The 18,390-nt window shown below is 37.1% G+C and overlaps 1 protein-coding gene across 2 annotated transcripts in view; it reads left to right on the top strand.

Moving 5' to 3' along the window:
• The first annotated feature begins 2,699 nt into the window (after nucleotides 1-2,699).
• LOC128474961 (zona pellucida-like domain-containing protein 1) overlaps nucleotides 2,700-18,390 on the top strand; it is a 36,903-nt gene continuing 21,212 nt past the window's right edge. For both annotated transcript variants that reach the window (XM_053457401.1, XM_053457400.1), the window contains exons 1-2: nucleotides 2,700-2,812; nucleotides 17,036-17,149. In XM_053457401.1, coding sequence (XP_053313376.1) covers nucleotides 17,044-17,149 — 106 coding nt within the window. In that variant the 5' untranslated portion in view covers nucleotides 2,700-2,812; nucleotides 17,036-17,043. The remainder of the gene's footprint in view (nucleotides 2,813-17,035; nucleotides 17,150-18,390) is intronic.

The raw sequence follows: 18,390 nt of genomic DNA, 5'->3' as shown, positions 1-18,390 counted from the left end.
AAGGTGGGCAGGGTCCAAAGAGGAAAGGACTCAAAGTACAGACTTTGAGGCCCCTGCAGATGACCAATAGAGACGTTTGCATGGCCCTTTAACTCCTGACGGCGAACCTACGGATTTCTGCTCCCGTTAGCCCCTGCGATGCTGCGTAGATAAGGTAGGCTAGATAGGGAAGGGACCAGGGAGATAAGTAAACGGAGACGAAGATGAACACGAAAATTCTGCTTGTTGTGTGTCTTCGTCTTCGTATAGGTTTTGCCGCCGACATGTTCATATCTTCAAGAAATTATCCCATGCCTACAAATCCTCCTTTAAATCTAATATTAAATGTATAAAATGATGTGGTTCCCGCAGCCTAGAAGTTGCTAACGACAAATACCTAAAAAATACTTTGCACAATATGCTTAAGGTAGTGGGTAAGAGAAGTAATGCTGGCTACGTCCTTAACAATCCACTCCAAAAATGAACTTAAAGTCTTGAAATATCTACAAGATATAGAACATCCCATTGGCAGACATCTCTTTTATTCATTAAAGACCCATTTTTAAATGATTGCACCCAATACACCGCTTGATCAAAAGAAGTATAAGACCCCGCAGAGTGCTGGGTCAATATCGTCATTGACAGAAGAACCCCCGGGAAATGACAAATAATTAATTAATTTATACATCAGGATAAGTTAAAGGCAAACATAAATTATGGGAAACAGCCAGCTGCCAGCTCCTCTTGGAATGACTCCAGACACAACGTCCTGATTGCTGATTTCATGACGCCAATCAGAATCAGACTGACGGAACACGTCTCGTACCCAGGATCTGCTGATCCTGCCTGCTGCCAATATCTCCAAAACGTCCACCTAACCTGGAAACACACCCCATATTAAAAAAATAGAGGACCTCCAGACCTGCTACAGCTGCATGACCCGTCTGTCACCTCCCCATCCTTTCCAATGCTCTACCAGAGCTGTAGCCCATTATCTGTCAACACCCCTCGCAAGTGGCCTAATGGTTGCGGAATGAGGTGCATCAGGTGGCCAATGCTGGCCTGCGATCAGTATCACGCCTGCTGGAAGCTTGTTGGAATTTTCTACTGTCACACACAAAACCCACATCTAGCCCACCAAAATTGCCCCCATATATATTATCCATAATAACTGCCCCTACAAAGTTGTCCCTCAAAATCACTGGGTCAAAAGTTCACTGAACCCTGAAAGGCCACTGTATCCCTATGGGCCAAATTCTGCCCAGCTCCAAGTTATTGCCAGGGCATGGGGTGGTGATCCTATTCTTAGCACCTGAGTTCCATTGTTCCAGAGCTTTCTTAATAGTTATTCCTTCTCTAGAAAAATGTAGGGACTAGTTGCTTTGTAGAAAGACCTAGGGTCCTGCTGGATGACTAAGATGAAAAGGAATTGAAAGGAAAAGAGGTAGAAAAGTGTAAACTGAAATGGAAGGAGGGGTACAGAAATAATGGTGGTGAAATAGGACCATGGGGATGGGAATTTGGGGGGTTGAATTAGAATAGGCCTAGTCTGGGCCAACCTCCATTTTACTGTAAATATCAAATAGGGTTGGACAAGCCAATGCAGGCTCACAGCCTATGACTCTCATGAGATGAGAAGACCTCAGAGTTTATCTTGAGAGGAAAAAGAGCTATGATGTCTGCTCCTCTTTCATCATTGGGTCCTTATATGCTCCTAGGATTGGGGTGGGGGGTTCACACTAAGCTTGTCCAGTGTTAAGCTAGCACTTGTCTTGTTTTGTACCCCAAACGTATTGACTCATCTCTAATAATAAAGCAAGGCATGTGTTGAATAGAAACACTACTTTGCCCACGTGCTTGAATTGTTTTTCCTGAAGACTGTGTATGTAAAAATTGTCAGATTCTGAAATTCAGATTACACCTATTATAATTAAATAATCGCTCACACTAAAAAAACATGTTTTGCCAAAGGATGGTAAACTACAGTTCCCATGATACTCTGCTTCTAGGTGCATAACAAATAAATCAATAACTTCAACATGAAATTGTAACATGTAAGAATTGCCACTATTTTGCCTGAAGATTGAATTTAAAAAAAGTAAAGGCTTACTATGTGGCACCAACATTACAGACTCTCTTGTCATGAACAGCATGGAAAAAACAAAAATTTCAAAGCTATAAGAATAGATGTTATGAAGTCGTTTCTATTTCCACCGTTTTGATCTTCACAATTGTATCCACCTGCTTTGTCTGATTTTATTCCCGATGATAATTATCATTCCGATGACACAAATCTTTATGATGACACTAAATATCACTATTCATCTCAACTCTCATTGTAGCTGTTTTATGTTTTTTTTCCTGTTCAGGTCTAGAGTAGTATTGAAAAGGCTAGACATTTCTCACAATAAACAATAGAACATTGATGACTTTCCAGTTTAGTGAGCATTACTTAGCTCCACTTGAAAAAGTGTACCCTCAAAAACGTTGATGACTGAATAATTTCAGTGGCCTGATCTTTTGCACCCTGAGCCTTTTAAAATGCTGAAAAGGTCTCACAATCACCATTGAAAAAAAAATAGACAAAAAATCTCAGATTTCTGCACAACAGAGTTTTTTTTTTCAGGAAAATGAGATCCTTGCAAATTTCCCATGTAAATCTATGTCTATTTCAACAAGAAGGTTTTCTTAAATAATGTGCCATTTGCCTGTTGGGATAGATGCAATTCTCCATGAAAAACATTTTGTAGGTTAGAAGAGCTGAACACTTGTTCACATGCAGCTGTACAGGACACATGGAGGACAGCTGACTCAATTACAAAAGGGTATTTGGGTGAGTTGACATTCTTTAATCTAGATTGCTGTCTAGAATAATTCCATATTTATTGTTTTTGTTGCTAAGAAAAGTAATAACTATCTATTTTGGTTACCGCTGGTTAGAGTGAGCAGAAATATACACAAATTAACTTTTATTTTATTTAAAAATGTATTTTAGATTTCACTCATACATTGGGTACCATTTTGCCAAATGATATGGAATCAATATCTTGGATTATCGTGACATAAAAATGAAAACAGTTCTTGCAAGTGGGAGACAAAGTTAGACTTCATTTTTGTTTTATTTATTGATGCAACTGGTATTATGCAATAGAAATATGGAACATTCAACCTTTTGCTCTATTATGTAGGTATGCACCTTTAATACCAGCAGTTCCAATGTTCATCGAGTTTTGTATTCACTATCATTCTGAATATGTCTTATGCGATGACCTTTAATGCCATATAGTTTAATTTTACTGTGTAGAAAAGGAATGCGTCTTCCAACATCTGTGTATAAAATAATGTGGTGTCTGCAAAAATCAACTGTTAATACCTATAAAATATACAGTGTCACAAAATGATGATGCTTTCTTGAGATTCTTGAGATTGAGTCTCTATAAAGAGTGATTAAAGTTCAATAAAAAAAACTAAATGTATATAAACGCAGACAATAATATTTATTTCACACTCAAAATTTCCATGTATTTAAAATAAAATAAAAAAAAAAGATCTAACAAATATTTTCCTATAAAGTACTTAACAAGTTGCTGCAGGACTCATCTGTCTGTCACTGCCATGATTTATATAGTGTAGATCACTCCAGTAAGTGAAGATAAAACATTAATTACACAGCCCAATGAGGTTTATGTATCATGTCATTGCATTTAACAGTTGCTCACCTGCACCAGCATCTTTTGCTAAGACTGATACATTTTGCACCTTCTTTGTTGTACTGCTGTTTTAATTACCTATAAAAGGAAGTTAAATGAAGTGGATACAGTGGCTGATTCCATTAGATGACTAGAAGGGATTAATTACATTTTTATTAGTTTTAGGCAGAATAAAACCACATTAGACTTGGGAAATTAGAACAACTCCCTTTAATTAAATGTTCTTTTTAATTAGCATATGGATGGGTCACATATCCCAAGGAATGAATTGGGAGGAGGGCTTTCAGTCAATGGTCCAGTCTGCTTGCTCCTGTAATTACTAACTTAACAAAAAAAGAAATTGACAGCCTGGGATGAATAAATTAGAATTTGGCAAAATAAATTTCCTTTATAAAGCACTGTTTTAATTCTCTGATAAAGGAAAGCAAACTGGGGTTGTTTTGTTTTCTGTTTAATTGCAATGCCATTGAGGTAACAGAAAAAAGTATTTGGCAGTGGGATGAAGCTTCAGGTAAGTCCATCAATAGAATTTAAAATTATATCTGTTATTGTTTAAGAGTGAACTTCATTGAGCTATAGAGATACTTTTAAATTACTATAAGTACATCATAATAGTCATTCCTATAGACTGATGATTATAACAATAAATAATACATTTGCGTTATATATGGCACCTTTAATTTAAACTGGTCCCCAGAATGTTTCGCGGTTGACTTACTTCAGAGAAATATTTATAGGTAACAGGTTCGGCCGTGAGGTCTGCAATCTGATTAATATAGTGTAGCATGAGAGTGTCTAAAACATCTGGCTTTTAAATTAAGACAGGTAAAGTAACATGTTCAAACTTCCAATGGCAACTCAATTTTTCAAACAATCAAGGTGTTAGATTTACATTTAGGAGCACTTTGCACTAGATCAAACTCTCTCTTTCAATATAACTTTTTTCTGAAATATGCCATTACTTTGATTGAGATGTCCATTGTGAAAGCCAGACTATGGAGACTTTAATGCAAAATGGAATTATTCATAAGGGAAAATGCACTTTAACATTTTTTTTTTTTACGGATTCCATATTTAACATGAGACATTTGTACAAATATCAGTGGCATACATCAGCCAAGAAAAATGAGATATCTTACTTTTACTGCGCTTTTTTTCTTCACTGCTAGAAGACGATGACTTTGACAAAACACCACAAATTGTTCTACGATGTTTTTTTTAAGCACAGGAGTCGGTCTGTTGGAAGTTAAAAAAATAAAAATACATTAGCAGTTTAGAAAGCGACAGACCTACAATCAAGTTAGAGTGTTGATATCATGGGGGGGGCTTACTTAAATTCACAGCTGTTATACTCATTCTACTATTGTTTAAGAATATATTAGCTGTAAGCTACAGCTATCCTAAAAGACCTGATCCCCTCGGATCACAGAAGCAAGGCAGTTCAAGGCGTGGGTGACCAACCGATATCCCAATGTGCCGTAGGCTGAAGAACATAATAGCAAAAAGAAATCTTGCCTGTTATTCCTACAACTGTTTGTCTTTAAGAGAACACCTGTTTAAGAAATTCAGTCAAGATAAGATAGCTATTAGAGTGTGTACCTACAAAAATCACTTATGGCTCCAAATGCTGTATTGTCAATTTTACTCGAGAACATATATATGTTAGGGGAGGTCTGGCATAATTTAGCCCGTGGCAAGTAGTATCAAAGTGGCCAATAAATTGAGACCCAAAACACATTTGGCTTAAAGGAAATACACAAAACACAGAGAACAGAAAGGGATCTTTGCGCAAATTAATCCTAAACCCCTTAGTATTCTAGCCCCCTGTATGTTGTACATGGAATTAGAGTAAATAAGGAAGTCTAGGTGCCAATACTCCCCCTGCCCACTCACTGGATAGTATACGCTACTAGCGATACACTTTTTTTAAACTAAAAACTATAAATTGGTCCAAGAGAAGACAAAAATAAACAATGTCATGATTAAACTATTCTTCTTTAGTTCTTCTCTCAAAATGGTTGTAGAATATACAGACATTATTAATTTATTATACAGGTGAGATGTACCGTAATTTAAGGTAAGACTTACATTTTACTCTGTGTGGTCAAGTCGTTAGCATTTTCCACAAAAGTCCTTATAAAAGCAGTGATATGACAAGCCTAGAAATTGTTGTCAATGTTATTTATTGATTTATATTGCACTGTAAAATCTTAGGACATAACAAGTAGTGTATCACATAACAATTTAGATTTTCAGAAACAAAAAGGGATGTTGGATCCAATATAGCTTAAAATCGCGGAGTAATGTATTTTAAAGAGGTGTGATATACCTTAAATGTGACTGACTTCAATTTATGAAAAAGGAATTTGATCAAACAAAAAAATGTCATTGATTAATTTAATTCCTTATGAAGGGATAGTGTCATCTTGTTTTCCCACCGAGCTTGAATGTTTGTGAATATCTAGTTTTCCTAGAAACAAATTTGACTTGGCATTTGGGGAAGTTTTTAATGCCTTTTTGGTGACAGGTTGCAAAAGGTTGCAATGTTGGTCATATCCATTCTTTGTGTTATTCTGAAGCAGACTGGTTCATAAGTGAATAATAAATAGGTTACCATTAATAATTAAACAATGGGTGCATCCTTGTCACATTATGCTTTTTCAGAAGAGTATATTTTTTGTAGCCACATATAACACCTCTTAAAAAATTAGGTGTCACATTTGTTCATGGATGCCTGAACCTAAGGGTAATTTAAACAATGGATAGGCATATCGCCATGCTGAATGCGAGATGAGGCCAAGGACTGTTTAACGTTTGAGTCTTTACAGCAGGAAAATGGGGAAGACTAGATGGGCTGAATGGGTCTTACTTGCTGTCAAATTCCATGATTCTTTGTTGCTATAAATTTAAAATATGTGCTGACCCAAATCATCTCAAGAGTATGTTTAAAGTTGTTGAGCACTTGTCCACATGTTTATATTGCCTTGTTGAATAGAAAAATATTTTTACAAGAGAAGAAGAGGTTAAAAAAAGTAAAAAAACTTCAACTGGAACCCAAAACAAACATTGATAACACAGACAAGACTATTTGGTTTCACTTTTATCCTCGTAATAAGGGATGCTTTCCTTATTTATTGCAAATACAGGTATTCAGGAATCACCTGCTGTAGATCTACATTCACTAAGCACATCAGAGTTAAATAACGTTATTATTTTGAATCAAATGTGCTGGCCTCCGAATAAAGCTAGTAATTTCAAATACCATTGATTATTGCAATGCATTTTAATAAATTAAAGTGGAACATGGGTTTTCAATAATCTTCTCCTTGGACTTTAGTCTGCTCATCTCTTTGGGAATGGATTGAGTTTAATTAAACTCAATCCATTTTAATGAATTTTCTTTTCTGGTGAGCCATTCATCATTATAATCTGACATTCACAGTGTTCCTATAAAAAAGTGAAAACAATGAAATACAGAGGAATGTTTAGGAATAGTATTGCTTATCATTCTATAATCATTGGAACAGAAGAAACTGTGGGTTAATCATTCAATATATAAAAATAATAATGCCAACTTTGCTAAGATGTGTAAGTAAAAAAAAAGAATATATGTCAAAAAGTGAGTGAAAAGCCATAGGCTGCTACATTACACATCCGGTTACATCTCTTTATCCTATTAAATGTTAAGTTGCACCTTATCTTAACTGTTTGCTGAATTCTTGCTTTGTTTTGCGTACTTATTGGTCATTATTATTCCAACAGCAGCCTGGAAATCTGAATGCGTATGCCTTTTATGCTTTTTAGGTTGTGCGCTCCCCTATTTTGTTTTTCGGGGGGCTGTGCACCTTAACTTAAGAGACTTTTAGCACAAGCTAACAAAATGTGGAAGAGGGAGAGTTGTGCCATTAAAGGGACCAATCTTTCACCTTTAAAACTATTATGCAATGTGTTGAAGGGACACAGACTCATTGACCTCTTTAACATATGTGCCAGTAGAAACAACACTGTTCAAGTTTATGTTTTGGGCAATTCTGGTTTAAATATTTTAATACTTTGATCTAATTTGGTCCATTCCATTTGTGGGGTTTCTACCAAGTGCTTACTACCAAACCACAAAGAGGACATGTGCACCTGTCCTGCGATAAGTAAAAATACATATTTTAATACATATCTCATAAGATATGAAGTGCTTGATGTTTATTTACTATGACACTCACCAATTCAAAATGCATTATAAAGTGACATTAGACATTTACATGCATTAGACATTGCTCAGCCCATGTAGTGACTTTCCCATTGATTTTTAACATATTTTATGCATGGCTAAGCAAGCTCATCTTAGAGGATCTCCGTGAGTTTGGTTTGTCATAATAAAAAATAGATAATTCAATTGGGAAGTTGAAACTGCAACTGTCCTGTAAACTCTCGCCAAGTATTGCCTTAATGAATAAATCTATATTGTCTTTTTTTTCAATATTTCAGTTACATATTTGCACAAGATGGACAAAATGTCCAGCTCACGTATTTACTTCTTACAACTGAACTGCGCATTTGACAGCACTTGCTACACTGTATTGCTAATACAAGTTGAAAGACAAGAGCAACTCAGCTATTTATTATTATTATTATTGGCAATACATATGTTCTTAGTGGAAGTGAGATGAGACTCAACTGCTCCTATGAAAATCATATTTAATAAAGGCTGAATTTGCAAGTAGCAATTAAGAGCATACAAATTTGAACTTGGCTTCCAACTTGCATGTTTTTGACTCCATCTCACAAAATGTATGCTTCCAAGCACCTTGAAGGTCAATAAATAGTCAAGTTGTTTTCCAACCTGTGTTAATCAACACCAATGTCTGTATGAATACAATGGAACAGATTTAATAGATTAAATATTGATCGCTGAAAGCATATGCAACATGTCCTACAAAATATGTGGTCCTTCCCATCAGTGTGTGTCTGTTAAAGCATATAAAAATGTATTAAATATCTAAATGTTTCTTTAATGGTAATCAGTCTATATCTTAGCTTTTAAAGTAGTCCTAGGAGCTGTGCAAAAATACTGATACAGCACTAGGATCATGGGTGTAGGAACCGGGAGGGACAGGGGGGACAGATCCCCCTCAGTAACTCATGCAGGGGGCCCGGTAATGAAGAAATCCCCCCCCAGGGCCGTAGGACCCCCCCCAATAGAAATGCCGCAGGAGGAGAGAGAGGGGTGCCGAGCGGTCGTTTTCAGCAACCGCTCGGGGTCCTTCTGTCTCCTCTGCTTCCTGCCGCCACCCGCCTCAACGCTGCCCCGACTGCAGTGGTGGGAGCGTGAGGCGTCTGTCTCGGTGCCGGCGCTTCACACTGAGCGCCGGCATATGACATCATATGCCGGCGCTCAGCAGTGAAGCCGCGAGTATCGCGACAGAGCAGCGAGACAGAGGCCTCGCGCTCCCACCACAGGACTGCAGGGTAAGTGAACTACAAAGGGGGGTAGGGAGAGGGTAGCTAGTGAGAAGGGGGAAGGGAGAGGGTAGCTTGTGAGAAGGGGGAGTAGGGAGAGGGTAGCTAGTGAGAAGGGGGAAGGGAGAGGGTAGATAGTATGAGAAGGGGTGGTAGGGAGGGGGTAGGTAGTGTGAGAAGGGAGGGTAGGGAGGGGGTAGATAGTGTGAGAGGGCTTAGATAGTGTGAGAAGGGGGAGAGGGGGTAGATTTTTGGGGGTTTAGGGATTTTTAGGGGTTCCTACGCCCATGACTAGGGTAATTGTAGAGCCACGTGCAATGTTAATTCTAAACTTTATTTTGTATTTATCTGTGTCTTTTCCATTTAAATTCTATGTTAATTAGTGTTTACATCCATCAGAGTTTAAAAAAAAAAGATGATTTTAAACAAAAGGCATGCAGAAGATCTATCTGTGCAGTTTGTAACAATTTATAATTTGACATGACAGCAGTGGAAACACTAGACTTTCTGAAAGAGCATCTTAATGTTTTCCTCAGACGTACTTCATCCTCTGTCGCAGATAGACATTGTGTTTAAATCCTCTACAAATGAATAGCATTGCATTCCATTAGTCATTCATGTACCCTGTTTATCATAAACAAACCTTGTTTATGTACACGTAAAGGTATATATCTTCTCAGCACTTGAAAGGTCTTTATTAATCTCATTTGCGCACCTGGTTTATTATATTCATTTCCCAGTTGAAAAAAAGCTTGTTTTTTTCATAAATTTAAACATTCCACTAATGTATTATACCTGCAGTTTGTGTAGTCTTAGTCACCACCAGGTTAGCTCCAGATTAGCTCCAGAATATTTCCTACTACATTCAGAAAACGCTGCATTTGAACAAATGCTTTCTGGCTAATTAATAAAACTTAATTGTCCAAACAGAGAATTATGCAGATATCATAAATTCACAAGCCCTCAGAGCCTATATTTAGTGGGCATCACACAAATTAGCTCATTATGCCTCTTGTATTTTAATTACTTGAATGCTAGGAATATTTTAAGTATGCATTACACATTTATAGACATTATATGAACCCAAATTATTTATAAAAGCAGCCCTTTAGTTAGAATGGAAGAGGACAAGGCCAAATTAGCACAATTAATGATCACGTATCCAGATCTCTAATAAATAATTAAAAACTATTTCTAAGAGCTCTACAGTAAGAATGAATCCCCTGTCTAATTTCATATAATGTTTAGATGGTGTCATTCTAGATTTTCTTTCTTCTTTACATATGTTAAATTCTGCTTAGGTACATTAATACATTATCTCAGATCAGTAAAGCTCAAGTGAATGCCAAATCTTAAATTATACAAAATTATATTTGCATTTTCCCAGAACCCCAGTGCTATGTCGGTGTATGTAATTTTCCATTTGGATGCATTTTCCAGCATCTAGTTCCATTGCCTTTACAAATGGCGATTCACCTTGTGTCATATATTTCAAAAGTTAGCGTGTATATGCATCGTAAAGGGATTCTTTAAATCAATGTACAGCCCAGTACTATCATTAGCGAAGTATTCCCAACAAAGCAAAAGGTCTGCACACACTCAGAAAGTACCATTTCAAAGAAATAGCCATACATATTGGGGCTTCCATCACACTATAGGATAACATATTGTGCCCCAGTTTTGGCAAGTGGTATCTAATTTTACATGGCTATATTGTCAGGACTGCGCTGCCATTTAACCCACTAAGACCCATGAATGAGGTACCTGTGTGGTAGGGTGGGTGTTTACCCTAAAGTTTGATCAGAACCTGCAAATATGCACAAAAATACAGAAAGGGAAGCATACCTATTCAGATTCCGGGGTGTTGCTAAACTCACCAACATGCGCACACAACGAAGCAAAAGATCAGCGCACAACGTTCAACCTAGCAAGTACTATTTAAATAAATATCCAATGAAACATGCTCCATGGCTCTTTATTATAAGATATGCTTGAAAACTCTTAGTGTTTCCATTGTGTTTAAGCAGAATTAACCATTTCTCCCGAGTCCTGCTTCTGATGAGAGAAACTGACATTTGCCTGGATCATGAACTAAAATGTCAGGCTTAATACGTTTAATCCAGACTGTACAAGATGAGGCAGGTTTGACAAGAAGAAACAGAAAAGTACGAACAAATAGCTCAACACTTATATCTTAAGTATTACCGTATTTGCTCGATTATAAGACAAGGTTTTTTTCAGAGCAAATGCTCTGAAAAATACCCCTCGTCTTCTAATCGGGGTCGTCTTCTAATCAGACCTCAAATAGAGGTCTGATTATGAGACTAAGATCCAGATCCCCCGCACCGCTGCAGGGGACCTGGATCCTCCTGTCGTCGCCCCCCCCCCAATTTAACACCCCCCCCACACACACACTTACCGGTGCTTCCGGAGGTGAAGTTGGCAGCGGGGGTTGTCTGCGTCCGTTGCGTAGACCTTCCCCGACTGTCAGAGGTATAAGGCATTTCAGGAGGCAGAGTGGCGTTAAGGGGGCATTTAATAGTGCACTCTGCCTCCTGAAATGCCTTATACCTCCCTATATGCCACTCTGCCCCATAATATGCCTTTTAACCCCCTAAATGCCAGAGTGGCATATAGGGGTATAAGGCATTTCAGGAGGCAGAGTGGCGTTAAGGGGGCATTTAATAGTGCACTCTGCCTCCTGAAATGCCTTATACCTCCCTATATGCCACTCTGCCCCATAATATGCCTTTTAACCCCCTAAATGCCAGAGTGGCATATAGGGGTATAAGGCATTTCTGGAGGCAGAGTGGCACATAGGGGGTCAAAAGGCATACCATGGGGCACAGTGGCATATAGAGGGTTAAAAGGCATATCATGGGCCACAGTGCCATATTGGTGTGGCAAGCCTGGGGGCAGATGTGCGTAACTGGGGGACAGGATGGAAAATACAAGAAATAAAAACAAAAAAAATATATTTTTCTCAATCATAGCTTTTATTAAAAAAAAGAGTTTACATGAATTAACATTTACTGGTAAAACTTTTTTCCTTTAGGGTCGTCTTATATTCAGGCTTTTTCTTTTTTTCCTAAGTTAATATTCAGATTTTGGGGGTCGTCTTATAATCAGGGTCGTCTTATAATCGAGCAAATACGGTAAATGAAATATGCATTTGCATGCCCTACTATTTATTCTTCTTATAAAACATAATTAAATAAAAAAATGCTTGGTTGGTCACTGAAAAACACTAGTGGTTTGCTGATCATCGAGACTATTTAGATCAATACATCACTACTGTACTTGTACGATTCTCTCTGGGGTGTCTCTGTATCTTCTGTTGCATGTCCCAAAGAGACATTTCATCGAATTAATCCGTGCCCTGGAACAACATTCTAATAGGATGATATTGATCTGAAATCACACATGCAGCAAAGTTCAATAGAATAAAGTAATATCAGTCATTTTTGTGATGTAAGCCTAACCGAAAGCTTCATTTATTCCAACATAGCCTTGTGTCATATACTATATCACATGCATGAAATCATATGTTCAATACACAAAAGGATCCTTATTTTCAATTAACCCTGCATTTTCCAGAAGTAAATTAAGATAAAATAGATATCCTTTTTAATTTTTTTCTGTTCTTTCTAATTTCATTCACACTGTAATTTTTCATTAGCTCAATGGCATATTTCATTTGAAAATGTTTTAGCAGTCAATGCTGAATAATTTTTGCAGGTCTCTTGAAAGGTAATCTCTATTCAATTATTTTTCGGTCCTGCATAATACATTTATTTTTATCACTGTGTCATTGATATTGTTCTAACATAATTCCCCAATTCTTTGAGATGGATTTTAGAAATGGAAATTCAGAATGTCAAAAACAGGAGTAAGATAAAACATTATCTCACGCAGTGCTGACAAAATAAATAGTAATCAATATAGATTTTTGCAGAGAAAATGAAATCTGCAAAAAAAGCTTATCAAATAATATTTAAAGTCTGGATCACTAAGAGATTAATGGAGGGATGTTTTATGGTCTTCTTCACACGATTTGCTTTGCAGGTATTGAGTGATATGCTATATGCTTATAAACCGGCAGTCTGACTGCAGGTCTAATAAAGTCTTAGAGGTAACTCAGGCTAGGACCATTGATCGAAGGGATGATTGCACCTATAAGCTATCTGGCTTTAGTAGTCAATGAAAAACATCGGTACCTTGGCACAATTAAATGAAAATAACATTTTCACAATAAGGTGACTAGATTTCTTTAAAACGAAATATAGGGACATTTCTTTCTTTCTTTTTTTTCTAGGGACATTTTTAATACATACATATAATTTAAACATACCTTCACATAATCATTCAAAGTTCATCAATAAAAATTGTGGTGATGGTCCCATGCGGGCCACAACATAATGTCACATCATTCTTTGCCCATGTTACATTAACAAAATGAGATATATGGCAAGGTCTTTTACATTGCTTAACAAAATATGAGTAGGTTACTTTTGAAATATGTCTTACGTACGTCACAAGTATTCCCTTTAAAGACTGATGTAGTAATCCTTCGAAAAATTGTGGCATACGTTTTTTTGGGAGGGTCCCTTCTTCAGGCAAAATGCTTAACTATGTGTCCCCTCTTTGATTTTGCCTTTAGGCTTAAAAAAACTAACCTGGGAACAATTTTGACTTGTCTATTGATCTCATATGCACTTTATTCTCCCTCTTCTCTGTCTCAAATTCTTATTTTCTCTTGCATTGCTTTCTCACTATTCTCCCCTTTTTTCTCTCTTCTTTCCCTTGCTTCTTTCTTCTTCTTCTACTCTCTATACCCCTGTGTCTTCTGCCTCTCTCCTTCTCTCACTCTCCCTCTTTGTTTATCCTAGCAGCCCCCCACCCCTACAACTGTATCCAGCAGCAACTTTACCTTTACATAGACAACATTGCCTGGTAGCCCCTCAGGCCCCACACGTAATACAATGCAACATCTCTTCTCTTACTCACAACTCTATTGACTGCCCCCCACAATCCTAAACACAACACTATTCAGTAGACCCATGCCTCCTTGCACACTAGAATGTTGTTAGTGCAAACTCTCAGAGACACTGGATGGGGCATAAGCTTTAAGTCTCATCCAATTTGACTGACTATTCCTTCAGAAACAAGGCCATTACAGGAACATAGAGACATTTTCAAACAGTGGCAGGGCCATCACTATAAATTTCAGGCTAGAGTTATAACCATTCCACACAAGTTGAATGGTTATTGATCTTAGGAACTTGTATCCCTTATATTTTGGGATATGTATAGGGATTGTATAAAATAAGTACATGAGTTTAGGGAGCAATTCCTCTTAACTTCACTCGCATGCCAATCTCACTACAACATAACCAGCATCAGAAGATTTTTTTCCTGGTACAACGTAGTCAGGAACTTTGTTAGCTAAACACCAATTATCTCAGATGGCACCCTTGTAGTGTTCCATTCAAACTTGCAAACTGTTGTGACAATGTTCTATTGATATGAACCAGTGCAATGAGGGCTGTGTACATCTGTTTCAACTGCAGATTAAATCTCTTGGTGGACTATTTGGAGGGCCCCTTGGACAGACAGCACTGTGCATGCTATACCACTGTACAAGGTTCTCAGCAAGGTGTCCCTGCATTAAGTTATAAAACCTCTGTAATTTGAAGTGAAGATCATCTGGGCCCCCAGACCTTCATGTTATGGCATCAGCCTCTGTTGTTATTGTCCTCCTAAGCAGTTATTCAGAAGATGAGCCATATTAAACCCAAGGTCTGTATACCTTTGCTCTGTATATGTAGCAGCAGCCTCAACTACTTTCAAGCAATGCTCCACACCAGCAAAGTCTGCATGTAACGCAGCAACATCTTGGCTCAGTGCCTGCTTCACATAGGCAGTAAAGTTGCTGAAGTCTATTTTAGAAGCTGTTTTAGAAGTCCATTTCTTATCATGGCTAGGCATAATTATCTTAGTGCTGGTCTCCACCTGCTATTTAAAAACTTGTATAACATACTGTGGATACTGTCACCTTAATTCCTTATATTTCTTGTCCGTTTTTTGGTGGTCTAACTTAAAGACAGCAACAAAATTGTGATGGGGAAAGGTTTTGCCCCTATCTGAAAATGGCAGAAAGTAGCACTTGTGGAAATTCCTACTAAAACAAACCCCACAAGATCCTGCAGACATTTGGGTCATAAAGGTTCTGCAGTAATTCCCACTGGAGCTTAGTATGCTATTGTTTATTAAGGTAGCATAAACAGTTAAACTAAAAGCAATCACACTTTCTGAAATATTGTATAGCCAATATATACCAAAGAAATTCTAGAACGGTAAAATGTCCTTCACTCAAAAATAACGTCTTGACATTTTCCTCAACAAGTTTGCTCTGTTGACATTTCAGCTCAAGCAAATGTGTTCTATAAAATATACCTTGCACCAGAGGCATCCCAAAACTTAGAACACTTAGAAATCAAGACCCTGGTTTTCTTTTTTTTTTAGCAAATTTTTAGCAAACTGTGAAAGAATGGATTCTCTAGGTAACCTAAATTCTCTATGCACTTTTGAGTTAAGTTTGACAACTCCATGTTAAGACTGTTGAGTTGGCAGTGAAAAGTCTTGCAGGACTGGATAAAGCATTTTGATAGACTATCTCTGTTTAAGATCTGACAGGAGTCACACTTTCTACCAAATCAAAATTTATGACAAATTATTATTGACTTCTGCATATTATAAATTGTGTTAGGGTCCCAAGCAGACGACATCAAAACAGCAAGAAAGCAGCCAAAATCATGCTGATATTTCTTGGATATAGCTATTACAAATACTTGTATTCTTGCTGTTCAATCACAATTTCTCTTTTATTATGTTAAATGCATCCATGTATCCACACCATTTAAATTTTTTATTATTATTATTTTGCAATTTTACTAAAGCCACTGATGAAAAAAATCATTATTTATGTTAAATGAAATACCATAGATCCAACACAATCCCTTACATACAACACAAATTTTCGTTATTGTTAAACTGTCAGGGGACAAGAGTGTGTTGTTTAATTTATATTTTTAGTTGAAGATGTAAAAGGTATTTGGGGACCAATTTTAACATTTTTTTCACATTATTATTATTATTATTAATATTTTATGTAGTATATCTTTGGGGTCTTTATAGACTTCAGAGATCTGTCTTGTAACGAAATGGTTCCCCTTGTGATGTCACTATTTATTTTTCATTTTTTATTCACATTTTATTTTTATTTAGTTTGATTATTTTTATGGAATGTTTTTTTTCTCAAGATCTCAGCCACTTTGATGACAAACAGAGTATAGAGTTTATAGGAACTCTGTCGCTGAACACTTTTTCTAGCAATGTCAGTGCGGACAAACTGGCATTAAAAAACAGAAGAAAGGAATGTGCTGAAGGATGTATGGACCTCTCTTGCTAAAACACGTACAGTGATATTTAATCTTAAATATTTCAAGCATCCTCACATCTTCTCTTGACCCCACACAAATATGAAGTTTTATATGCTTGGCTCCAAAGTTTTTAGAGGTTTTACATATCTCTAGACAATATTTGTAGAAGAGAACAAGTAGTCCAGGCCAAGCATTGTCGTTTTCATTTTACTATTTTGCTGGGCCATTTCAACCTAAATTGAGGACAAAAGTTTATCTACCACATAATTCAGTATTGAAAACAATTGAACATGAAAATTGCTTCATACACATTTGAACATTTTACATCTAAAGAAAATATGTTACACTGAGTCAATATGTTACACTATTTAGCAATAAAGGGTTAAAATAGCCATGTTGAGAATTACTAAAATACTTTATAATTTCTTCCCCTTGTTTTTTAATTTGCAGGCTTGGCCATGGAATCAGTATGGTTTTTATTGCTGTTGGCAGTTTATGTGTTAAAAGTGGGCACGCAGTTTAATGGATACAATTGTGATGCCAATCAACACAGCAGATTCCCAGGTAAGAACTACATGTTAATCTTGGTTTTTTTAATAGTGTTACAGTAACTTGATTCGAGACTACCTGAGGACACATCTCCAAGCCCCACTCTCCACTGATCAGTCTGAGGATTTGGAGAGGCCAATCACAGGTGTCGGCTGCGATAAAATCTATGAAGGCAGGGAAGGCCCCGGGCCCAGATGGCCTTCCATTGCGGTTTTATCGGACATTCTGGCAGCAATTAAACATGCACTTTATATCCCTGTGCTACAGGGGATCCTCCTCTCTGGAAGCCGGTGAACATCTGTGTGATGCGCGCAGACATCCTCCTTGCTGCCCAGAACTTCTGCCGGGGCTTCTATGGTGGAGCACCGGAAAGTCATAGAAGCCCCGGCAGAAGTGCCGGGCAGCAACGGAGGATGTCTGCACGCATTGTGCAGACGTTCACTGGCTGCCAGAGAGGAGGACCCAGTTTCCCTGAAGCGCTCCGGGGGATCTGGATCTTAGTCTGAAAAAACTTCGTCTTATAGTCGAGCAAATACAGTACATATATACCTCTTAAATCTGCATATGCAGATACCAAGTGCTAAATGAGTGTAAGATCTGTCAGAAAAGAAAATGTAACAAAGAAAAACTAACACCAGCCTATCTGATTTTGCATCTTTACGTACAGTAATCCTTTGGGGGATATCTGTAATTTTGCCTTTTCTTTGAAACAAAAATGTATTTATAATTAATTATGTTTTAAATAATCGTACTGTGTCATTATAGATTCATTGTTAATTATTGTTGCCCCAAGCAATGTTAATTGATGTGAAACATGTTAAACTGTATAGATTAATCAGCGTACAAAGTTGTTCTTAATTGAAATGGTATGCTCTAGTAATGATGGCTGTGTGGAGTGTATTGTTTTGCTAATAGTATTACTTTATTTAACTCTCTTATTTGGTATTTAAGAGGTACTTGTTTTGGCAAATCTGTTTACAACATGTACCAGAATACATATTTTTAGTTCACTAAGTAACTAATCTCTGTGCATTCATACCAATGAGTTTATTCTGCAATAATGAATAGTTGGTATGGTTTGGAAAAAATTTCATCTCACTATATCTCAATGTTTGGTAAATAGATCAGAAGAATAGTGGGACAGCAGTTTATGTAAGCAATACCAATAGCACAGTTTCCAGACCCTGAAATAGACAATACATTAATGGTAATACATTTGATAGCTAACCCCTACAATACTAATATATATAGAAGAT

Source organism: Spea bombifrons, chromosome 2 (assembly GCF_027358695.1).
Source record: "Spea bombifrons isolate aSpeBom1 chromosome 2, aSpeBom1.2.pri, whole genome shotgun sequence".
Lineage (NCBI taxonomy): Eukaryota > Metazoa > Chordata > Amphibia > Anura > Pelobatidae > Spea > Spea bombifrons.
Note: the sequence above shows the minus strand (reverse complement) of the source record. Positions and strands in the feature narration are given on the sequence as shown.